The following is a 26,245-nucleotide window of genomic DNA, read 5'->3' as shown; positions in this document are numbered from 1 at the left end:
CAGGTTTGCTGGAAAGTAGCTAACGCTAACCCTGTCTCTTGAGCAGCAGCAGCATTATCTTACACAGTTCTGCTATAAACAGTTATTAGCAACAAGCTAAGTGTTTTTTCTTTGTTTGTTTATTTATTTCAAACCAGTAGTCTAGCCACTGTTAGCTTCAGCCAAACTGCTATCGTATCATCGCAACCAGTACAGAAGACTGAACAGCAAACTATTATAACCAAATGCTCTGCTAAAGTTTGGTAACAATCAAGCTGTTAGCAACAAGCTAAGTCTTTTTTCTTTCTCTGTTTATTTCAGCCCAGTCGTCTATATCACTAGCAAACTAGCAGCTTTAGCTAAACTGCTATTGTATCATCAAAACCAGTAAAGCAGAATATTATTAAATCAAATGCTTTCTGGTCATTGCTGAAATGTTCATAACTTCATTAGCATTATCTTACACAGCTTTAATAATAATATGGGCCAGTGATAGCTCAGTGGTTAAGGTACTGGACTAGTGAACAGATGGTTGACTGTTCAAGTCCCGCCACCACCAAGTTGCCACTTTTGGGTCCCTGAGCAAGGCCCTTAACCCTCAATTGCTCATCATGTAAGTCGCTTTGGATAAAAGCATCTGCTAAATGCTGAAAATGTAAATGTAATAAAGTTTCCTAACAGTCAAACTATTAGCAACAAGCTAAGTCTTTAGCAGGCGTTAGCTTGAGCTAATCTGCTATCTTATCATCGAAACCAAAGCAAACTGAACAGCGAGCTATCATTAAACCAAACGCTCTCAGGTTGTTGCTGATATGTTAACTTCATTAGCATTTCAATTATTTCAAACCAGTAGTCTATATCACTAGCAAACTAGTAGCCATTAGCTTTAGCTAAACTGAACAGCAAGCTATCCTTAAACTAAACGCTTTTTGGACTTTGCTGAAATGTTAACTTCATTAGCATTATCTTACACAGCTCCAAAGCTGTTAGCAACAAGCTAAGTCTTTTTTCTTTGTTTATTTCAAACCTGTAGTCTTTATCACTAGCAAACTAACAGCCATTAGCTTTAGCTAAACTGCTATCGAAAACTGAACAGCGGTTAGCAACAAGCTAAGTCTTTTCTCATTGTTTGTTTATTTCAAACCAGTAATCTAGCCACCGTTAGCTTTAGCCAAACTGCTATCCTATTATTGAAATCAGCAAAGACGACTGAACAGCGAGCTATCATTAAACCAAACCGGGGAGTTAGCATGGGGTTAACCGGAGCTCCGACAGAACAAAGAGAGCGGGAAAAGACGACAGTGAAAAGGGTCTCGATCTGTGCCAGGAATCCCACAAAGCGGAGGATTAAACTGCTGCGTTTAGCGTCGTGTAAAAGCCGTTAGCCTGCAATTTAGACGCCGCGGAGAGGAGGAGGACGAGCGAGGTAGTGGGAAGATGAGATGAGGACAGAGAGCGAGGGGATGAAACGAAAAGCCACGACGAGCGGCGGGTCGTGGAGGGGCGTCAGAAGAAACGAGCGACTGCGCCGCAGAATCCTCACCTCGAACCCGAACCAATGCTTTTTATATTGCGTCTTAACACATACACACACAGACAAGTACACACACACACACTCCGCTTGTCTGCCCCACACACACACACTTACACACACATACACACACAGACAAGTACACACACACACAGACACACACACACACACACACTATGTCTCTCTGCAATGAGACTGAGACAAAAGCTCCTACATGCACAGATACACATACAAAACAAGTACACACACACACACACAGACAGGAACACATACACACACACACACATACACACATAGAAAACAAGTACACACACACACAGATAAGTACACACACATATACACACACACACAGACAAGTACACACATACACACACACACACAGACAAGTACACACATACACAAAGACAAGTACACACATACACACAGACAAGTACACACATACACACACATACACACAGACAAGTATACACAAATACACACATAGAAAACAAGTACACACACACACAGACAAGTACACACATACACACAGACAAGTACACACATACACACACATACACACAGACAAGTATACACAAATACACACATAGAAAACAAGTACACACACACACACAGACAAGTACACACATACACACAGACAAGTACACACATACACACAGACAAGTATACACAAATACACACATAGAAAACAAGTACACACACACACACACACACAGACAAGTACACACATATACACACACAAAACATGTATACACACATACACACAAAATAAGTACACACATACACATACAAAAAGTACACATACACACACAGGCAAGTACACACATACACACACACACAAAAATAGTGCACATACACACACAGAGACAAGTACATAGGTACACAAAGAAGTACACACACATACACAAACAGGTACACAAAGAAGTACACACACACAGACAAGTACACACATACACACACAGACAAGTACACACACACACACTACGCTCCTCTACAATGAGACGGAGACAAAAGCTCCTTCTACACCGAAACAAAAGGATAATAAGAATTTCCCCCGGTGCGAGATCGAGATCGCTCTCTCCAGCCTGCTTTTTTTTTTTTTGGCGGCCTGAGCTAAAGCAGACGCGATTCATCGCTGTTAGCCGCCGCGCGACGCTTATTTCTCACCTAGCCATTAAATAAATAATAATAAAATAATTCTCTTCCTTCTCTCCCAGCGTCCAGCATCCATCAGCCTCTTTCTGTATCCATCCGCCCGCAGAGCGAGTACAGAGAGAGTAGCCGTGAGTGGGTACGCCGGGTCAGCCGGGTGGCGTTAGCTGTATCTCCGACATGTTGTTTTTGAGTTATTAGCTCGCGGAACAGAAGAGGTAGCGCAGGCAGGAGTGTAGCGCTGTTCCGCTGAGAGCGTAATGGATATGAGGTTGGGTCAGCCTCTCTGGCCAAGCGCACCATTAGCTCAGAGCGCTCAGAGCGGCGGTGCTCTACGTGTGTGTGTGTGGGGATAGAAGTGTGCGCTAGGGTAGCAGGCTAGCGTTTGAGTTCATGCGGGGTGATTATGGTATGTTATTGATGGGCAATGCTAAGGAACAAGGAGCTAGATGGAAATGCAGGGTCCTTCAGAGGTGCTGGTACAAGGAGAACCCTGATGCTTGTCTTCCTTGAGTCCAGACCCGTTACCTTATTGGTCATCCCATTAAAAAAAGGATTAGACTGACCTCTATGTGACCTTGTCAGCTAGAACAACATCCACTCTTCTGAGGAGGCTTCTCAAAACTTTGAAGTATGTCTGTGTATGGGAATTTGTGCCTGTTCAGTCAAAAAATTGCATTAGCATTTTTTTCAGCATTTAGCAGACACTTTTATCCACAGGAACTTACAGTATACCGTCTGAGCAATTGAGGGTTAAGGGCCTTACTTAAGGGCCCAACAGTTGTAACCTGCCAGTGGTGGGGTTTGAACCAGCGATCTTCTGATTACTAGTCCAGTACCTTATCCACTAGGCTACAATTGCCCTAAAAGTGACAGCATTTGGACAACTGGGCAAGCTGTAGCCTAGTGTTTAAGGTCACTAGTTCAAACCCCACCACTGCCAGATTGCTGCTGTTGGGCCCTTAAGCAAGGCCCTTAACCCTCAATTGCTCAGACTGTATACTGTCACTCTACTGTAAGTCACTTTGGATCAAACGGCTGCTAAATGCTGAAAATGTCAATGTAACTGGGCGCTGATAATGGCGTTCCAGTTCATTCCAAAGCTGTTCAGTGGGGCTGAGGTCGAGGCTCCATTGCTAGAACTGGAAAGGGCCTTCCCTAAACTGTTGCTGCAAAGTTAGAAGCCTAAAATCCTTTATAGATTTGATTTATTACACCTGTTAGCAATCATACATTCACCCGTATAATTTTCGCCATTTTGCTGCCTCTTTTATCCAAAGTGACTTACAGTACTGTGACAGTATATTATCTAAGCAATTGAGGGTTAAGGGCCTTGCTCAAGGGCCCAACAGTTGGCAGTGGAAGGGGTTGGAACCAGCAACCTTCTGATTACTAGTCCAGTACCTTAACCGCTGGGCTACAACTACCCTAAAAATGACAGCATTTGGACAACTGGGCAAGTTGTAGCCTAGTGTTTCTGGTACTGGACTAGTAATCAGAAGGTCACCGGTTCAAACCCCACCACTGCCAGGTTGTCACTGTTGGGCCCTTGAGCAAGGACCTTAACCCTCAATTGCTTGGACTGTATACTGTCACACTACTGTGAGTTGCTATCGATAGAGGCGTCTGTTAACTGGGCGCTGATGTTAGTCAATAAAGCCTCCGTTGACATGCCAGTTCATTCCAAAGCTGTTCAGTGGGGCTGAAATCAGGGTTCTGTTTCTGGAACTGGAAAGGGCCTTCCCTAAACTGTTGTTGCAAAGTTAGACGCCTAAAATTTCCTTTTCATATTTGATTTATTACACCTGTTAGCAATCGTACTTTTGCCAATATCATTTTCTGCATTACAGTACCGTGACAGTATATTATCTAAGCAACTGAGGGTTAAGAGCCTTGCTCAAGGGCCCAACAGTGGCAACCTGGCAGTGATGGGGCTTGAACCAGCAACCTTTTGATTACTAGTCCAGTATCTTAACCACTAGGCTGTAACGGCTCTATTTTATGTTGGAAACCGCTGATGTTTGAAGCAGCTCACAGCTGGTGGGCATCAGAAGTATGTGGAGGTTGGCGTGATGAACGCGGGGCAGCGGTTATCACCGAATAAGGTCAGGCGCGAGGCGAATATTCAGATTTATCACCGTTCACAGGAAGCGAGCGCCCGACGGTTTACTTTAGTGCCACACAGACGCCCGGCTTTCCTTCAAGAGCCTCTCTGTGCAGTCTCCACTGATAGTGACCAGGGATCGTCACCGACATCTGTCCCCACGTTTACTTAAAACGAGTCCGGGGCCGGGGCCCGAGCTCTAAAAACAGCTCAGAGGACCTCGGGACGAAGGTCGAGGGAGGAGAAAAAGAGGCGAAGCTCTTTAATACAGCATCTGAGATTCCACGGTGACAGAAAAAAGCAAAGTGGCTCCTAAATGTGCCCAACAATCCCCACAACATGTCTGCCCTATTTACTACACGGCACAACCCCCTACTGCACACACACACACACACACACACACACACACACACACACACTCTGCCCTGCTAACATCCAGGTCGTGAAATGATATTCAATTTAGAAAAATCCGGATTACAGTCTAACAGGCCAAGTGTGTTTTGACCTTGTTACTAAAGGGAGGGGAACATAGACGCGCACACACACACACACACACAAACGAGTACACACACTAAGGAATATATACACACATACACAAAGAAGCACACACATACATACACAAGTACACACACACTCACTCACATACAAACACAAACAAGTACACATATATGCAGACAAGTGCATACATACACACACATAGACAAATACACACTTATACACATACACACAGAAGTACACACATACATAAACAGGTAGAAACATAAACACACACACACAAACAAGTACACAAAGAAGTACACACATACACACAGACAAGTACTCAAACTCACATACACAAACAGGTACACACAGACAAACAAGTACACACATATACACACATACATAAGTACACACATACTCAAACAAATACACACATACAGACACGCATATACACAAACAAGTACACACAAATACACACATACATAAGTACACACATACTCAAACAAATACACACATACAGACACGCATATACACAAACAAGTACACACATATACACAAATACATAAGTACACACATACTCAAACAAATACACACATACAGACACGCACATACACAAACAAGTACACACATATACACACACATACAGACAAACACGTACACAAACAAGTACACACATACACACACAAAGAAGTAAATAAACACATACACAAACAAGTACACACACATACAGACACGCATATACACAAACAAGTACACACATATACACACACATACACACATACACACAAACACGTACACAAACAAGTACACACATACACACACAAAGAAGTAAATAAACACATACACAAACAAGTACACACATATACACACATACATAAGTACACACATATACACACATACATAAGTACACACATACTCGAACAAATACACACATACAGACACGCACATACACACAAACACATACACAAACAAGTACACACATACACACACAAAGAAGTAAATAAACACATACACAAACAAGTACACACACATACAGACACGCATATACACAAACAAGTACACACATATACACACATACACACACAAAGAAGTAAATAAACACATACACAAACAAGTACACACACATACAGACACGCATATACACAAACAAGTACACACATATACACACATACACACACAAAGAAGTAAATAAACACATACACACAAACACGTACACAAACAAGTACACACATACACACAAAGAAGTAAATAAACACATACACAAACAAGTACACACACATACAGACAAAAAGTACACACACAGAAAGAAGTACACGTACACACAAACAAGTACACACAGGTACACACACATACAGACAAAAAGTACACACATACAAAAAGAAGTACACGTACACACAAACAAGTACACACAAGTACACACATACAAAAAGAAGTACACGTACACACACAAACAAGTACACACAAGTATACACACATACAGACAAAAAGTACACACATACAAAAAGTACACGTACACACACAAACAAGTACACACAAGTACACACAGTACATACACACACAAAACAAGTACAGTCAAATATACACAAATACATAAACGAGTACATACATACACACACAAACAAGTACACACACATACACAAACAGGTGGACACACATATACACAAACATACACAAACACGTACACAAACAATTACACACACAGACAAGTGCACACATACACACAAAGACGCACACATACACACAGACAAGTACACACACACACAAACAACCAAGTACATACAGACACACACATACATGAGTACACACATACTCAAACAAACACATATAGAGAAGCACATGCACACACATACACAAACAAATACACACATACACAAATTACACACATGTACACAAACAAGTGCACAAACTCACATACACACACAAACAAGTGCACACATACACACACAACGTGGGATCCGACACGTGTGCAGTTTCTACCACTCTTTTCACTTGCATGAGGCGGGTTCATATGGAGATCCGTATCACACACTGAGAGTCACACACTGATCTCCATTATCCCCCGTCTCTGTGCAGCACCGTCGATCAGCCAGCAGAGGGCGTAACTACAGCAGTTATGAGGAATCCGCTCCGAGTTAGAGATGCTAGCTCTGGTGTTTGCTTGGTTTTTGTGTGGGCAGAATGCAAAACAGAAATGAATCCAGGAGCTGGTTATAATTTCAGAATTCAGTTTGCGGGATGATTCACGGTACCTTTTATTACAGCTAATGTAGCATAATTTGGTTCTTATGAGACGCCGTTAGCCTTTGAAACCAGCAGGTTATCAGAACGGCTCGTCGCGCTTTTCTAATCTCGTCTCCCGTTCTTTCATCCTGGGCTCGGCCGTCAGGATCGCGGTCGTGTAATTAAGCCGCTAAAGCGGCGTCAAAGAATCGGGTAATTCAGCAAAGAGGAATTATTCCAATTTGAAATGAGTCATTAACCAGCGCTGATGTGGTGTCAGGTTTTTTTTTCTCCTGTAAAAAATAAAGAACAGATTTGGCGAGCGATGAATCACGCTGTAGTGAGAACCTCATCGTCGCCGAGTTCTCCTCCGTGTTTGTGTTTATTACTGGATTTATATTTCGTGTCACGCTGATCTGTCTTTATTACAGGATTTATATTTCCGGCTTGGCGCGGACACGTGCGAATCGTGTGAGATAATGCGCGTCTATACGTGCTAATGGGATGCGCCGATTACTCGAACGCGAGGCCGCCGGATTGCTAAATTCTGTCAAAACCCGGGCTGTAAACGTTTCTGCGTAGGAGAGGCATCGCGGATCGTGATTGGTCGATTGGTAGCGAGCTATCCCACAAGCGGGGTTCGATTACAGAGCGCCGGAACACATAACGAGTCAAAAAAGTGACGTGTTTTGTGGAGTTTGCATGTTCTCCCTGTGTCTGTGTGGGTTTCCTCCGGGTGCTCCGGTTTCCTCCAACAAGTCCAAACACATGCATTTACATTTACATTTTTGGCATTTAGCAAAAATTGAGGGTTAAGGGCCTTGCTCAAGGGCCCAACAGCAGCAACCTGGCAGTCAGGGGGGTTGAACCAGCAACCTTCTGATTACTAGTCCAGTACCTTAACCACTAGGCTACGGCTTCTTCTCATGCAGTCAGGCCTAAGTGTTAATATATATATATGTGTGTGTGTGTGTGTGTGTGTGTGTGTGTGTGTGTGTGTGTGTGTGTGTGTGTGTGTGTGATGAACTGCCAAAGTGTTTCCAGCCTTGTGCCTAGTAAATCAGACCCACCGAGACCCTGACCAGGATAAATCAGTGTTATAAAAAGCTTTAAAACACCACCTCCTGTTTCTGCGGCAACAATGAGTTTTTATTGAAGATGCACGTTATAAATGAATATTGAGGTACCGGAGTAGTAATCAGAATGTTGCCGGTTCAATCCCCAGCATTGCAAAGTTGTCACTGTTGGGCCCCTGAGCAAGGCCCCTAAGTCTCAAACGCTCAAACTGCATGCTGTAGGTCCCAACAAGGAAGACAAAGACGTGAAAGAAGTGAAGGATAACGGTATGTGAGATTTGATGGTGCTGGTTGGTGGGTGGGGGGTATTTTTCTTTTTTAACAACCCCTGATGAAGTAAATAATTGAGTGCGACCCAAACACTGTCAGCCAAGCTCTTTTCAAGCGCCGGGGATGATGGAGTGAAAGGGGTGAAGAAGAAAAGAAAGAATGGTAAAGAAAACGGGCTCCCCCTCACGCGGAGGGCGGAGGAACCGGCTATTGAATAACTATTAAACTTGCATTTAGCAGGATTGATTGGAAATGAAGAGGCCTGTTAAAACCCAGAGACAGGAGGACAATGAGCGGGTTCTGGACGCCGTATGTTGCCCTGATTTCACCCCTCGGCCCCTCCTTTTCGCCCCCCGTCCGCTCTGTTTAAACACCACAGGCCTGGACCCGGCTCAGGAGGGCTTGAATGGTCCCGGCTTTATCCTCCGCTCCCTTATTTAACCGCACAGAAAAGCAAAGGCGGGAGAAGAATAACAAAACCAGGGGTGGAAGGAAGGAGTCTTTACAAGACCCACCCCCTTCCCAAACCTCCAGCACCTCTCTGAAATCTTAACTACCCCTGAATGGATTTGTTACCTCCGGCTATTCGGCGTCCAGATCCGGCGGAGGTTTGGCATCGCTCGGCGGGTGAATGAGGGCGCAGAATGAGGAAAAGCTCGAGCGAGGACGTGAATTAGTCCGGCCGAGGTGTAATAATGCGTTTTCACAGGCGGATTGATCGGAACAGAAGCGAATCGGTTCGTTCTTGCATTTATAATTTAGAGAGAAATAAAAAATGCACGATGGTCGATGAAGTTTTGACCACGAAACGTGTGAGAATCGAATCAAATTTGATGTGATTTATTACTCCTCGTTAAAGACCTCTAAATAAATAAACTGTGGGGGTGAGCTGGTAGTCTGGTAATGCTAACAGCTCCACGGATTCTGGGCGCCTGGGTCTTGGGTTGACATGGGTTCGATTCTCTGGGTTCGGAGCTCTGGGTTCCCTTTAGTTATTTTGGCTTCCTAAGCTGCCAAATCCATCAAAAACACGCAAAAAAGGAAACTCACGCACTCATTCATTTACTTAATTTCTAAGCTGCTTATTGTGATCAGGGGGGTGCTGGAGCCTATCTCAGTTTTTAATGGGCGCAAGGCACGCAGGAACACCCTGGGTGTCCATCGCAGGGCAGACATGCACACACATTCACACCTTACCACACACACACATTATCCTAAGTGTACGTCTTTGGACTGTGGGAGGAAGCCGGAGCACCCACGCAGGAAAGCAGGAAAGCCATGCAGACACGGGGAGAACATGCAAACTCCACACAGAAAGGACCCAGACCACTCCACCTGGGAATCGAACCCAGGACATTCTTGCTGTGAGGTGACAGTGCTTCCCTGTGATTAACCCCCTTTTTTATCCCAGGGTTTCATCCGTGCCATCCGTGACCAGTCGCCCCCCATTGACATTCCAAATTACGAATTGGCCAGTTTATTTATTGATATTTATTAATTATTGTATTTATTAATTTATTTATTTATTTACTTATTTATTTTTATTTATTTATTTATTCATTTATTTATTAATAAATTTATTCAATTATTCAATTATTTTTTATTTTTATTATATTTATTCATTTATCTATTTATTAATAAATGTATTTATTTATTTACTTATTTATTAATTTTATTTTTTTATTTTTTTATTTATTTATCAGCGAGAGCAGAACCAAATCCGAGGCAGGTGCTCGCCCCCCTCCCGCTCTCGCCCCCTCTCTCCTCTACTCATGGCACTCATGGGATGCCTAACACTGCTTTGATTGTTCAGCATCCATTCGTCCGAGAGACCCCGCACCCCCGCCGGCATGCCGAGCTCGGAGCTAGGGTGACGGATTCGGCGGCTTAGCAGGGAATCGCTTCACCCATCGGTCCACCATATGGATGCAGGAAAGAGTTAAATGAGTCACGAGCAGCTGGAACCGAAACGTGTGGTGGAGCGATCCTCAGAGAACGATGCGATCGTAGCCCTGCCAGCGCCAGCCAGATAGCCCCCTACTGACCGCGCTGATTCACTATGATATATGACAGGTTTTAGCGGCCGCGCCCATTTCCTCCAGGCGGTCGTTTCCATGCGGCTAACTGATGGTGGCTAAGAGTAAAAACACAGACGTCCTCCCGCCGTGTGGGTCCTGAGTGATGCTAAAACACTGACCTTTTTGGGGTCTGATGTTCTTCTATTTGGGTCTGATGTCCTTCTTTATGGGGTCTGATGTTCTCCTTTTGAGGTCTAATGTTCTTTTTTATGGGGTCTGATGTCCTCCTTTTTGGGTCTGATCTCCTTTTTGAGGTCTGATTTTTTTTGGGGTCTGATGTCCTCCTTTTTGGGTCTGATCTCCTTTATGGGGTCTGATGTTCTCCTTTATGGGGTCTGATGTCCTCCTTTTGAGGTCTGATGTTCTCCTTTATGGGGTCTGATGTTTTCCTTTATGGGGTCTGATGTCCTCCTCTATGGGGTCTGATGTTCTCCTCTATGGGGTCTGATGTTCTCCTTTATGGGGTCTGATGTCCTCCTTTATGGGGTCTGATGTTCTCCTCTATGGGGTCTGATGTCCTCCTTTATGGGGTCTGATGTTCTCCTCTATGGGGTCTGATGTTCTCCTCTATGGGGTCTGATATCCTGATGTTCCATCATAATTACAGTCATGTTTAAGAGGAGCTCAAGTCTTCCACTGTAAGCAGTTTAGGTCATGTAACTGCTTCGAAGTTTGATGGAGGATGTTCAGATTGAACTTAAATCCTAAATTTATTTGTTTGTTTGTTTGTTTTGACAGTGACCGAAGCGGCCTACTTTTCCCAGCAGCCCCAGGACCAGGTGGTGGTGGCTGGCCAGTCGGTGACGCTGCCCTGCGTCATCGTCGGGTACCGAGGGATGGTACAGTGGACCAAAGACGGCCTGGCGCTCGGTGGAGAACGAGATCTACCCGGTAAGAGTTTTATTATTTTTATACAGTCCCAGCTGTGCTCTCGAGTCTCAGCAGTGCTATCGGCCTGGCCAGGCGCAAGTGAGTAAGTGAGGGCTTTAATTGAGGGTCTTGCTCAGGGGCCAAACAGTTGGCTTCTGATTACCAGTCCAGTACCTTAACCATTGAGCTACCACTTCTCCTTCGTCACTGTTGGTGTATATCTGAGTGGGTGTAGCCTAGTGGTTAAGTTACTGGACTAGTAATCAGGAGATCGCTGGTTTAAACCCCACCACTTCCAGGTTGTCACTGTTGGGCCCTTGAGCAAGGCCCTTAACCCTCAATTGCTTTGCATGCTGTAGATAGAAGTTAGATAGAGTTTCTCCTCATTCTAGCTACAACAGTGACCCCTGCTGTCTGGTCAATCCAGCCGCACGAGCAGTGAAGGGAAACGAAGCCACACAATAGGGGCCACTATCTGGGCTTCACTGGACTCGAGGGGCCGAGTGCCAGCCTGCCAGATACGCTGCCCACATCTCCGCCAACACAATGCCCACATAGTGCCATCCAGAGGCCACGTTAAATGCCACCGCAATTTATTCTCCACCTCGTTCGGACCCGGCGGTCTACCTGATGGGACGAATCGGTTTTGGTTTTGCTTGCGTTACCTTTTTTCACTCTTTCAATAAAGCAGGTCGACACTCTGAAGCCACTGACATTACTTTCTCACACACACACACACACACACACACACACACGCACACACACGCACACACACACACACACACTGGGCTGACCTTTACCTGCCTGATCTCCAGTGAATTTCGCCTCCTGCTCTATAATTGGAAGAATCACGACAATGATGGAACAGCTTTGGCTTTTAGAAATCGACTCCTGCGCCGCCCTGCGCCGCGTAGCTTCCCGAGAAGAGTGACCGGCCATTAAAATCCGAAAACCTTAACAAACCTGACGTGGGGTGTGTAGGTGTGGTCATTTGTAGAACCTCCGGGGGCCGAGGATCGAATCCTCGAATATGGACACGATCGGTTCGATTATTCATTCATCTGTTGTCTGTTTTACCATCAATTCATCCTGGTCAGGGTTGCTGTGGGTCTGACTCATTGGGAGAAAAAGAGGGAGCACTGACCGGAGAGGTGGACAGTCCATCACAGCGCAGATACACACACATACACACACACACACTTAGGACAATTTCAGTATTTCCAGTTGACCTGACTGCACGTCTTTGGACTTGTGGGAGGAAACCGGAGCTCCCGGAGGAAACCCACACAGATACACAGACACACGGGGACACAGGGAGAACATGCAAACTTTACACAGAAAGGATTCAAACCCAGGACCTTCTGGTTGTGACGCACTAGCACTACCTTCTCCGCACAATCTGTTCAATGGTTCATATATTTATGTAAATAAATGTTAATGTGTGTGTGTGTGTGTGTGTGTGTGTGTGTGTGTGTGTGTTTCTCTACACCAGGTTGGATGCGTTACACCCTGATGGGAGATCCTCTATCAGGAGAGCACAGCTTGGTGATCGACTCGGCCGAGCTGGCAGACGATGCCGTGTACGAATGCCAAGCTACTCAAGCAGGGCTGCGCTCACACCGGGCCAGACTTACAGTTCTGGGTAAGAACCGCCGGAGTGTGTGTGTGTGTGTGTGTGTGTGTGTGTGTGTGTTGGTTTTATTCATACATCTGGTTTTAGGGCGGGCAGACTGTTTTTTTTATCTGCCTGTCAGCAGTCTGATGTACTAATGCTCTTCTTTTTGGGGTCTGATGTCCTGATGTCTTTTTTGGGGGGTTTGTGTCCTACCCTTTGAGGTCTGATGTTCTCCTTTTTGGGTCTGATGTCCTTTTCTCTTTTTTGGGGCGCGATGTCCTTTTTTGGGTCTGATCTTCTCCTTTTTGGAGTCTGATCTTCTTTTTGGGGTGTGTTGTCCTTTGTTTTGGGTCTGATGTCCTTCTTTTCTCCTTTTTGGGGTCTGATGTCCTTCTTTTTGGGGTTTGTTTTCTTCTTTTTGGGGTGTGTTGTCCTTCGTTTTGGGTCTGCTGTCATTCTTTTCTCCTTTTTGGGGTCCGATGTCCTTTTTTGGGTCTGATCTTCTCCTTTTTGGAGTCTGATCTTCGTTTTGGGTCTGATGTCCTTCTTTTGGGGGGTCTGATGTCCTTCTTTTGGGGGTCTGATGTCCTGATTTTCTCCTTTTTGGGGTCCAATGTCCTTTTTGGGGTCTGATGTCCTTCTTTATGGGGTCTGATCTTCTTTTTGGGATGTGCTCTCCTTTGTTTTGGGTCTGATGTCCTGATGTCCTTTTTGGGGCGTCTGATCTTCTTTTTGGGGTGTGTTGCACTTCTTTTTGGGTCTGATGTCCTGATGTCCTTCTTTTTGGGGTCCAATGTCCTTTTTTTGTAGTATGTTCTCCTTTTTGGAGTATGATGCCCTTTTTTGGGGTCTGATGTTCTCCTTTTTGGGGACTGATGTCCTTTTTTGGGGGGTTATGGAATTGGACACCCTAGTGTGTGTGTGTGTGTGTGGGTGTCATATTTCTTCTGTATGTGATTATTAACTGCAGGAGAATTACAGCCTCCTCCTCCTCCTCCTCCTCCTCCTCTTCTTCCCAGGAGCCAATTTCATTAGCAGCGTTTTTAAATACCGCCAAAAAATGTGTAACGCTGCAACTTTTGCGTTTCCCCTGAATAAACACTTCCTCGCCTCCGGGCTATAAGTCACGGCTTCATAATTTATTAGCCGTTTTAAATCACGTCCTGCCAGTATTTTTATTTTATTTATTTATTTATTTAAAACCCAGGAAAATGAGTGGATTTGACAGAGCCGGTGCAGAAATGGTGCAGAACTGCACCTTCTCCCCTCCCCTCCGTACCCCCCTCGGTCTCGCTCTCTCTCTGGTCCCAGTGATCAGCGGTGTGACGGGGCCGGCTAATGTGATTGCGACAGTCACCGCCGATCCGCGCGCAAGGCTAAGAGTCTGCACGGTTAGCACTTTCCACAGCCAGTCTCCAGATTTGTCAACCGCGGGGCGCTTTCTGCGCTAACACGATGTGAACGATCTGCATATCCGCCGTAGATCATTTAGTGCTGGGTAGTGGGGTGGGCGCACTGTGTGTGTGTGTGTGTGTGCGTGTGTGTGTGTGTGTGTGTGTGTGTGTGTGTGAGGGGAATTCACTCGGGACTCCAACACTGCACCGCTGCTGACACCTGGTGGCTGACAAAGGAGAAGGAAGGTCCAACTCCAACGCCACGTGGATGTCATGTGACCTCTGCCCATTTTCCATTATTTTGTCAAAATCCCAAATTACGGAGCGCTTTTGTAGAACCGGCGCATTTAACTCTACCGCTGCGATCCAGGGTTCGAATCCTGGGCGTCCTCATACAGACAAGGATCTGGCCAAGGATCCGCAATGGATTGGCGTCCGGGCTGGTTCCCAGTGATTCCAGGGCACCCACCGCAAACCTGACAAGACTTTGACATATGTCTGTGGGAATTTGTGCCCATTCACTCAAATGATATTCTCCTTTTTGGGGTCTGATGTCCTGATGTCCCTCTTTGTGGGGTTTGATGTCCTGATGTCCTTCTTTTTGGGGTCTAATGTCCTGTTGTCCTTTTTGGGGTCTGATGTCCTGATGTTTTTTCTTTTTTGGGTCTGATGTCCAGATGTCCTTCTTTTTGTTTTGGAGTTCTGATGTTCTCCTTTTTGAAGTCTGATATTCTTTTTTGGGGGGTCTGTTGTGTGTGTGTGTGTGTGTGTGTGTGTGTGTGTGTGTTAGCAACTTTGGTGACTAAAACACATGAATTTAATCATTAAAAGTGGTGTCCTAATACTTTAGTCCATATAGTTTTTGTCCGGATTCTACACAGATAACAATCAAAGGTTGTGATTGATCATGCGAAGGAAAATAAAGTACCTGGAGATAACACATGCACAAATAAAGCACAAGCACAGCGGTAGGATTAGCTCAGGATCGTCTAAACCCCCTCCGCGAGCCGCCGCTCGGCTTTTATTCACATCTATAAAAACAGAAGTCCACTTGTGTGCCGCTTCGTGTTGAGAGATAGCGTTTCGCATGAGGGATTGCGCGGCGAGGCCATTCCCGGCGACGCCGCCGAAACATTCATCAGCGGTGGCAGATATTTGACCTATATAGAGTGGGGCGGCCCGCTAAATGGGCCGCGAGATTGAGTCGGGAGCGGAGGACGGCTAAGTCTGTGTTTCTGCCCTTTTAACGGAGTCGAGCTTCAGCCGTAATGACTTTGTTTACGGCGTCTCTCGCGCGGCTCGGCTGCATCTGGATTACTCATTTGTCCGTTTATCTAGCTAGCAAACAGGACGTGCTAGCTACGACGTCGTGTAGCGTATCACACACACACGCACGGACACACACGCACACACACTCATCCTCTCTCAACAAAGCCAATTTATGGAAGGAATAGTCAGAGGTCCTTCCAGGCTCGTGGCCGCCGGCTAATGGAATCCGCCAGCGAGGTGATTTTAATTTCCGCGCCAGTTCCCACGGCCGCGCCCTTACCGTTCGCTTATCCAATTAGGGGCGCAGGGGGTGCTGGAGCCTATCCCAGCTTTTCAATGGGCGCAAGGCACACAGAAACACCCTGGATCGGGTGCCAGTCCATCGCAGGGCACACACACACACATACACACCCATTCACCTATAGGGAAATTCAGTGTCTCCAATTCACCTGACTGCGTGTTTTTGGACTGTGGGAGGAAACCAGAGCTCCCGGAGGAAACCCACACAGACACGGGGAGAACATGCAAACTCCACAGAGAAAGTGGGGATCGAACGCAGGACCTTTTTGCTGTGAGGCGACAGTGCTACCCACCAAGCCACCCCGCCACGCCAGATCAAGGTCTCCAACAAACTCATGGTCTGGTGTCCAAATACTTTTGGTCATGTAGTGTACTAATTTTGAATCGTACCGAATAAATAAAAATAAACAGATAGTTTGAATCCAAAAAATCGTAGATTTATCAGCATGAACTCTGACGACATTTGTGGCAACAGCGCTTTCTGTTGATGGCGCATCCTGGTGGCTGGTTCTCTAGTAGCACCAAGGTTCTAAGAAGCCTGAACGGAACCAGTTCTTGATCTGGACTTATTACTGGTTTAATGCGCTGATGCTGATTGATGTTTCATGCTGGTTTTGTGTTTTTGCAGTGCCACCTTCGGACCCGGTCGTGGAGGGAGGACCTGTGGTGCGTCTGAAGGCTCACACCCCTCACAACCTGACCTGCCGGGCATCTGGTGCCAAGCCTGCCGCCGAGATCACCTGGTACAGGGACGGAGAGATCATGAGCACTGCCATCTACTCCAAGGTAACCGTCCGTATAACATCTGTGGGTATTAGGTGCCAGTATCACCCCAGTCGGCCTCTGGGTACCTTCTGAGTTTTTTAAGGATTTTGCTACGCTATATGGCCAAAAGTATTTGGACAAGACTTCCAAGTACGTCTGTGGGAATTTGTGCCCATTCAGTCAAAAGATGTCGGTCATGAAAGCCTCAGTTGATGTTCCAGTTGATTGCTGTTCAGTGGGGCTGAGGTCTCACAACTCGAGCTCTACAGCTGGAATCCAGGGTTCGAATCCCGGGCGTGTGCATACAGACATGATTGGCCGTGTCTGAGGGAGGGTGGGCTGGCTGAGGCTCTGCAATGGATCGACGTTCCAGTCCGGCGCCCAGTGATTCTGGGGTACCCATCACCAACCTGACAACACTTTGACGTATGTCTGTGGGAACTTGTATGGCTGGGCGCTGATGTTGGTCAGGAAAGTCTCAGTTGATGTTCCAATTCATTCCAAAGCAGTTAAGTGGGGCTGAGGTTCTCATGTCTGTGGGAATTTGTGCCCATTCAGTCAAAAGATGTCGGCGTTTGTATAGCTGGATGCTGATGTTGGTCAGGAGAGTCTCGGTAGATATTCCAATTCATTCCAAAGCTGTTGAGTGGGGCTGAGGTTCTCAGAAGACGTATATCTGTGGGAATTTGTGCCCACCTGACGGCGTTTGTATAGCTGGACGCTGATGTTGGTCAGGAAAGTCTCAGTTGATGTTCCAGTTCATTCCAAAGCTGTTCAGTGGCGCTGAGGTTCTCACAGGACTGTGGAATGTCTGTGGGAATTTGCGCCCATTCAGTCTAAAGATGACGGCGTTTGTATGGCTGGGCACTGACTGATGTTGGTCAGGGAAGTCTCGGTAGCTGTTCCAATTCTGTTCAAATGTCTGTGGGAATTTGTGGCCATTCAGTCAAAACCTGACGGTGTTTGTGTAGCTGGACGCTGATGTTGGTCAGAAAAGCCTCAGTTGATGTTCCAGTTAAGTGAGGTTGAGGTCAGGGCTCTGTGACTCGAGCTCACTTTGTTCTGGAACAGGTAAGGACCTTCCCTAAACCATTGCTGCAAAATGGAAGCATAGAATTTCCTTTATTAGACCTGTTAGCAGTTGTTATGGCTAAAACACATGAATTCAAGGATTAGAAGGGGCGTCCCGATACTTTTGCACTCATTTACCCGTCGCTCCATCACATCCCTCCTCACTTCACATCCTCCTTTTATCTCTTCTTAAATACATCGCTCCTGCTCCGACTCTCCCGTGTTTTGGCACTCCAGCATAAATGGAGCATGCTGAAGCGCAGACAGCCATAAGCGCCCGATACGGCGAGCCGGGGCCGGCGGGGGGAGAAGGAGAAAACGCAACGAGACAGTGAGAAAGCAGGAGCGAGAGAGCGAACGACGGAGAGAGATGAATCAGCCCAGACGATCCCGAAACACAATGGGGAGCGCGGCGGAGCATGAACAGACACGAAGCTTCACATTTGTCATGCTCTCTGACCACGCTAAACGATGCTAAACTGCACGCTTAAGCGGACAGGAGCCGCGGGGAGGCGCGGCCTTAAAGATTTCGGGGGGATAAAAGACAGAAAGAGACGGATGAATCGTCAGGAGGAGGGAGAAGGGACTTGTTTAAAAGATGACAGGTAAAGAAAGCAGACCTGTTCGTGGAGAAAAACAGAACCTGGATGTGAGGGGTGTGACGGAGGACCCAAAAAACCCCAAAATAACAGGACGGGGGGTGGAGGGGTGAAGCGATGCGATTCATTCTAGCGTAAAAATGCCTGAAGTGAGCCGGAGGCTCTCATCCATCGATCGTCAGCCACCCCCCCCCACACTTCCCATAAAACCCCGGCACCCCCGTTTCCCATAATGCCCCCGCGCTCTCACACCGCACCCAAAAAGCTGCACCCCCGCCAGAACCCGACGCTCCCCGGCTCACTTAGCCGGATCGATCGGGGCGAGCGCAATAAGCAGATTTAAGAGATGGTGCGGAGCAGGAAGAGCTGATCGAGGGCTCTCGGGGAGGGGAAAAAAAATGTGCACGCAGCAGAATGGCATCATTAAACACTCGCGCTCGCCTGCCTGGCACAGGAGAGGCGGGCGCTAATCCTGCCGAGGGTATGCGCAGCTTCGTCTGGATGGGATTAAAGTGGAGGCAAACGAGGGTTCGTGTGCGATGAGTTGGCAAAAAAGGTCCCAGAAATATAGCGCTGTTTTATTTTTTGCTACAGTGATTTACCCAGAAAAGCCAAAAATCTGCCCCCCAAAATCAAAGCTGATGGGTCAGATTGCCATTTTTTTTTGTTGCAGTACCACTTTTCGACCACAGAGGTCTCCAAATTCCTACATCACTAGAAGTCACATACTGCAGCTTTAATACAGAACAATGGACAAAAGTATTGGGACACCCCTTCTAATTTTTAAATTCAAGTGATTTAGCCACAGCAGTTGCTAATAGACACAGTTTAGGGAAGGTCTTTTCCTGTTCCAGCATGATTGTACCCCTGTACAAGACGAAAAGCTTAGAGTCCTGACCTCAGCCCCACTCAACAGTGCTGGGATGAACCGGAACGTCAACTGAGGCTTTCTTGACCAACATAAGCGCCCAGCCATTCAAACACTGTCATCTTTTGACTGAATGGGCACAAATTCCCACAGACATACTTTAAAGTCTTGTTTGGTTTTGAAATGAGATGTCTGACAAGATCATGGTCCGGTGTCCAAATACTTTTGGCCATATAGTGTATATAAATCACTTTTCCTTTACTGAGAGTGACAGATACAGTGAGGCCACGCCTTTTTTACTGGGGCTGATGATAAGACGCCACGCCCTATTCAATGATGTTTGCAGATGTACTGGCCACGCCTCCTTTACTAAGAGTGACTGGTAGAAAGGCCACACCTTTTTTACTGGAACTGATAATGAGGCCAAGACCTATTCAGTGATACCTACAGATATATTGGCCACGCCTCCTTTACTACGACTGACAGGTACAGAGAGGCCACGCCTTTTCTACTGGTTCTGATGATAAGAAGCGCCCTATTTAATGATACTTGCAGGTATGTTGGCCACCTTTCGAGAGTGACAGGTACAAAGGCCACGCCCTTGGCATTTGTACTGACTGGCACTAAGGCCACGCCCTGTCCAGGGTGTATGAATGAATAAATGAATGACTGAATGAATGAATAAAAACACAGGGTTCGATTTTCTCGTTGCTTTTCCTCAGACTGTGATGGAGGACGGGAAAAGAGAGACGGCGGTCAGTCTGTTACCCCTGGTGCCCGATGACCGGGATTCAGGACGCACCTACACCTGCAGGGTCCTGAACCCAGCCACCCCTGCCGGACGCCAAACCTCCATCACCATCAACGTGCAACGTAAGTGTCTCCTCCTCCATCCAACCATCTAACTTCTATAATTTCTTGATTTCTTGTGTAAACACCTGAACCAGACAGTAGAAGGCGCTGTTGCAGGGAAATCATGGTAATACCCCGTACAGCCGTTCCCCCCTCAGACACAGCAAATATTGACTGATTAGTAAATGACCAGAGGCACCTAAGATGCATTTTTAAAAGCTAGTAATTCACTCACTGTTTTAACCGCTTATCCAATCAGGGTCGCGGGGGGGTGCTGGAGCCTATCCCAGTCGTTCAATGGGCGCAAGGCACACAGTAACACCCTGGACGGGGCACCAGTCCATCGCAGGGCAGATATATATACACACACACACCCATTCACCTGTAGGGCAATTCAGTGTCTCTAATTAACCTGACTGCATGTTTTTGGACTGTGGGAGGAAACCGGAGCTCCCGGAGGAAACCCACGCAGACACGGGGAAAACATGCAAACTCGCACAGAAAGGACCCGGACCGCCCCGCCTGAGGATCGAACCCAGTGCTACCCACCGTGCCACCCTAAGCTGATAATGAATTATCAGAAATAAAATATCAAATGTGAGACACACTCATCATTATTAGCATTATTAGCATTGTTTACATACAGACCAGACTGCTCTTCCTCTCTGATTCAGTCAAGAAAAATCCAACTTTTATTTTGTAGACGTGAAAACGACGCAATCCAGTTTGCAAAATGTGCCTCTGTGATCTTTCATAAGCGATTACTCTCGCTGGTGGACGTGTCGGACCCTCTTTTCTTACAGCAATTTAATCTCAGAGCGGCGCATTAGCCACGGAGCTGAGTAGCTGAGTGCTTCTCCACCGCGCTCGGCATTTTTCTATTTTTCTCTGCTTTGACACACTTGAGTTTCACATTAGAGGCGCTAACAAAAAAAAACGCCTGCTTTTCGTTTTTCATATCGCTCGCCTTCGGCATTTCTGAGTCTGTGGGGCCACTCGTCTCGATTACTGTTATTTCTGTTTTATTAGCATTTCGGCTAAAAGCTTCGATAGATGCCAACCTATGTGTGCCCACTTTTGAGAGAACATCGGCTCACGAAACGTAGACGCTCCGTTCAGCTGTCACGACATTTTTAAGCAACATTTACATTTTAGGTTTTCGGCTTTTAGCAGACGCTTTTATCCAAAGTGACTTACATTACAGTAACGGTATATTTTCTAAGCGGTTGAGGGTTAAGGGCCTTGCTCAAGGGCCCAACAGTGGCAACCTGGCAGTAGTGGGGCTTGAACCAGCGACCTTCGGATTACTAGTCCAGTACTTTAACAACTAGGCTACAACTGCCCCAAGAGGACAGCTTTTACTTTGTGACAAATCAATAATTGACCCTGACGTGATTTGAACACGCAACCTTCTGATCTGGAGTCAGACGTGCTACTGTTGCACCATGAGGTCTTTATGAGCACTATATGGCCAAAAGTATATGGACACCTTGTCATGAGCTTGTTGGACGTCCCATTTCAAAAACAAATGCCTTCATATCAGCTAGAACAGCAGCTGCTCTTCTGAGAGGGCTTCTCACAAGACTTTGAAGTATGTCTGTAGGGATTTGTGCCCATTAAGTCAAAAGATGACAGCAGTTATAAGGCTGGATCGTTATAACTAATTTCCGGGCAGCATCAAGTAATTGATCTTAACAAGGCCGCTGTTGAACGTCTTTCCAATAAGCCAAACTAGCCCTGTTTATATGGGCACTGAGAAATCACCAGCGATAGTCAATCATATCATGTCCAAACTACCATGGAATTTGGTCTTAATGCCACATAGTTAAATGACATTAAAGAATCCTGATTGCTATGACAACAGACGGCTTTTCACGAGATTTTGAAGTATGTCTGTGGGGATTTGTGCCCATTCAGTCAAAATATGACAGCGTTTGTATGAATGGGCACTCATGCCGGTCAATAACGCCTCAGTCGATGTTTCGGTTCATGCCAAGGCTGTTCAGTAGGGCTGAGGTCAGGGCTCTGTGCAGGCCACTGTTGTATGTCTTTTCCAAACTAGCCCTATTTATATGGGCACTGAGAAATCACCAGCGATAGTCAATCACCTACCATGGCAGCTCATTTAATGTCTAAACATCCGAATCAAAGGTTTATTCGTGCTTTATTTATTTCCGTTTCAGATCCTCCGGCGGTCACTCTGTCCGTCCAGCCTCAGACGGTGATGGAAGGAGCCAAAGTGCTGTTCTTCTGCTCGGCCTCGGCCAGCCCAGAGATTACAGGATACAGGTACGAAACAATGCACCCCGAATCTAATCCCACACCCCTGCCGGATCAAAGCCAGATCAAAGCACGGAGAGGATTCGGATTTACTCCCGACGCGGCTTGTTTACCCCCGCTGATCTAACATTACTGACCTTGTGTTTGTGTCCGTGTCGCTGTCCTCGGACGACTGATCTTTGTTTGATGTTGAGGTGTACATGTTGTCTGTTGTTTTTTTAAGGTGGTCCAAGGGCGGCATCCCCATTTCGGACGCTAAAGGGAACAGCCTGGAGGTGACCGTGGATCACTCGTACTTTACAGACCCCGTGTCCTGCGAGGTGTCCAACTCTGTGGGCAGCACCAACGTCAGCACGCTGGTGGACGTACAGTGTATGTATACCTTACCTTCCTTTCCTTTCCTTCCCTTTATCCTGGTCAGGGTCACAGTGTGTCCGGCTTCCGTGGAATCACCAGGCGCATTGCAGTTACACTCCATCACCCTTTTTCTCCTCCTCCTCAGACCTAGCCAGGGATTCGAACCCTGGATCCCTGTTAGCGGTCACTAAGTTTTTTTGCTGATAGTGTCTACACTATATGGCCAAAAGTATCTGGACACCTTACCATCAGCTTGTTGGACATCCCATCTTATCTGCTATAACAACAGCCGCTCCTCTGAGAAGGCTTCTCACAAGACTTTGGAGTTTGTCTGTGGGAATTTGTGCCCATTCAGTTAAATCAGTAACACTCCATCACCCTCTTAATCCTCCTCCTCCTTAGGCTTAGCCGGTCATGTCTGTATGTCTGTATGTAGACGCCTACTGGCCGATAACACCACCAGGAATTCGAACCCTGGACTTTAGATCATCCAGAACGAGCTGACAATCAGGAAAGTTGGGACACCCTTTTCTAATTGGCAGCAACACTTTAGGGAAGGTCCTTTTTTGTTCCAGCATGATTGTGCCCCTGTGCACAAAGCGAGCTCTATAAAGACGTGAACCAGAACAGCAATTGAGGCTCAGTACCCAGCCATACGAATGCTCTTTTCTTTTGACTGAGTGGGCACAAATTCTCACAGACATACTCCGAAATGTTGTGAGAAGCCTTCTCAGAGGAGAGGCTGTTGTTCTAGCTGAAAAAAAGACCACACCCTATCGAGGTCACTCTATTTTAATAGCATTTCTTTTGGAAACAGGATGCCAACAAGCTCATGATCAGGTGTCCAAATACTTTTGGCCATACAGTGTAGTAAAATGTATCCAAGTAGCCGCCTCATCCTGATCAGACGCCTGATAGAATCTGAATCCGTTTTTGGCAGCTGTTTGTACTCGACGTTCCTCTTCAGAAACCTCTGATTCGCTCCTGATTTAAAAGTTTAATTTCATAAATGTTGGTGCGCCGGTGCCTCGGCGCTGCCTCGGGGCTGTGCAGCGAGGCTGAACTATAATAGGTTTTAATGATGCCCGGGCATCATCAGCTGCACGCGTGCACGCCTCGGCAGATCGTGTCAGCGCCCCGTCCTCGCGAGACGCCCTCATTAGAGACGCCCTCATCTGACGAAACTTTTTCTCTCTCTCTGTGTCGGCGCAGTCGGCCCCAGGTTGCTGTCGGAGCCCAAACCCTTGACGGTAGATACGGGAATGGACGCGGCCTTCACCTGCGCCTGGACTGGCAACCCTCCGCTCACCCTGGCATGGACCAAACAGGGCTCCAACGTGGTAATGCCGCCTTAAAATCTTTATACAATTTTACCCAATGCTAGCTCTAATATGTAGTTCCTCCAGGTCACATGATGCTGCGCAACATTAGATTAAACACGCTTGCAGGAGACGCCTGATCTAATAGGCTGAAATAATAAAAGCACAGACCAGTATTAGCCGGATGCTGGTTGGGACTGGTTTCTGCTGCCAAAGACCAAACTCTTGCTGGTTTGAACTGGCTTTATTTTCTATGGTAAAAAAAACAGCTGTGTTGTGTTTTGAACAAGAAGCAGGCGCTTTTATCTAAAGCAAATCCAAGTTGGCAGCCTGGCAGTGGTGGGGCTTGAACCAGCGACCTTTCGATTACCAGTCCAGCACCACTCAGATCAACAACTCTACGTTAGACTCGTGTCCACAGATAGCTGACATCACCGGGATCCTTCCTAATGACTTCCCGACGATAGGTGGATCTCAGCGTGTAACCCAACGCGCCACTCGGGCGCCCGTCTCCCATCAAGCCCGTCCTCAGGCGCAACGCCTCTCCATTCCAAAACGAAATGAGATCGCGATGACAGCCTGTATCGATCGGTCACGCGACGCCCGAGAAGCTTAATGCTCGCCGATCTTTCTAGGATTTCTCGGAGGGGCTTAATCAGAGAGAGTACGCCGAATCGCTGCCGTTCAGGGAATCGTAAAAGCGCAGCGTCTGATTGTCAGCCAGCTCCGGTGTTCTCAGCCCACGGTGGATCTCCGGCGTGAGCCGAGTGTCTCCCTGGAGCGTCCCTCGCACCGGCTAATCACATTTTACAAGGAGCCTGAGAAAGCCAGCAAGAAGCGAAGTGAGGAGGGCGGGTCGGGTTCTTAAAAGCCGAGAGGTGCAACGATCGGCTAATTTTGGGGCTGCACCTCCGTGCGTTCAGGGATCATCTCCGTCTCGCCCTCGTGCTGGGGCGTGTTTTTGGGAATCCGGATTAGCAGGAGTTCTAAATGGATTATTCGGAGCGCAGTGGGGTTAAGAGGGGTGGACGGGTGGGAGGGGTTTAACGGACGATGCGGTACACGGTACCGACACGGCGGAGGCGACGACGCCCGATGAGCCGGGCCCGTTCCAGAAGTTTCCACGTCGCCGTCGGTGTGAGGTTTAATTAGAAGTGTGCCGGCTCCGAGGACGAAGTCGGCGAGCTTTAGTCTGTAATTAAGGCGGCGGCGGCGGGCGAAATTACAGCTCCGGTTGCGGCTCTCCCTTCGGTATTGTCAGCGTCAGAGCGAGGAGACGATTACGGTGATGACTGCCTCGCAGGGCTGTGATGTTTACCGAAATAAACCTCAGGCTATTTGTTTTCAGGATTGGATGGCGCGCACACGCACACACACACACACACAGACGAGGAAAGTAATGATGACGGGATAAAAATATTCATTCATTGAGCGTCTTAATGAAAAGATATTACATGCAGACAGTTGTAACATTATTATTATAAAGACGTTCATGTAAATAGGGTGTGGTCCGAGTGCCTGTCAGGTCCACTAACTGTCCAGTCAAGGAGTCATTCCACTAAAGGAGACATGGCCTCTGCACCTTCTAGTTCCTCTAGTTCCATGCTAAATCTAGTGAAGATGTCATTGCTGGTGTATCTTCCAGTCCCACTATAGAAGGCACAGTCAAGAAGTCACCAGCTAGTCCCACTGAAGGTCTGCCAAAGGCCTCATGCCACCCTGTGCTTTGCAGGTCCTCCAAAAAGTTGTCTGATATTGCTAAGTCCAGTGTAGAAGTCATTGCTGGTGTAAATGTCCAC

The 26,245-nt window shown here is 46.9% G+C and overlaps 1 protein-coding gene across 1 annotated transcript in view; it reads left to right on the top strand.

Annotated features, from left to right (window-relative positions):
- The window catches only part of kirrel3l (kirre like nephrin family adhesion molecule 3, like), a 63,333-nt gene that overhangs the window by 27,099 nt on the left and 9,989 nt on the right, over window positions 1–26,245 (top strand). The window contains exons 2-8 of the mRNA XM_063016303.1: window positions 11,626–11,778; window positions 13,250–13,399; window positions 16,964–17,121; window positions 20,361–20,511; window positions 22,674–22,779; window positions 22,994–23,142; window positions 24,340–24,467. Coding sequence (XP_062872373.1) covers window positions 11,626–11,778; window positions 13,250–13,399; window positions 16,964–17,121; window positions 20,361–20,511; window positions 22,674–22,779; window positions 22,994–23,142; window positions 24,340–24,467 — 995 coding nt within the window. The remainder of the gene's footprint in view (window positions 1–11,625; window positions 11,779–13,249; window positions 13,400–16,963; window positions 17,122–20,360; window positions 20,512–22,673; window positions 22,780–22,993; window positions 23,143–24,339; window positions 24,468–26,245) is intronic.

Source organism: Trichomycterus rosablanca, chromosome 20 (genome assembly GCF_030014385.1).
Source record: "Trichomycterus rosablanca isolate fTriRos1 chromosome 20, fTriRos1.hap1, whole genome shotgun sequence".
Classification (NCBI taxonomy): Eukaryota; Metazoa; Chordata; class Actinopteri; order Siluriformes; family Trichomycteridae; genus Trichomycterus; species Trichomycterus rosablanca.
The sequence above is the reverse complement of the archived record's forward strand: the minus strand, read 5'-3'. Positions and strand labels throughout refer to the sequence as shown.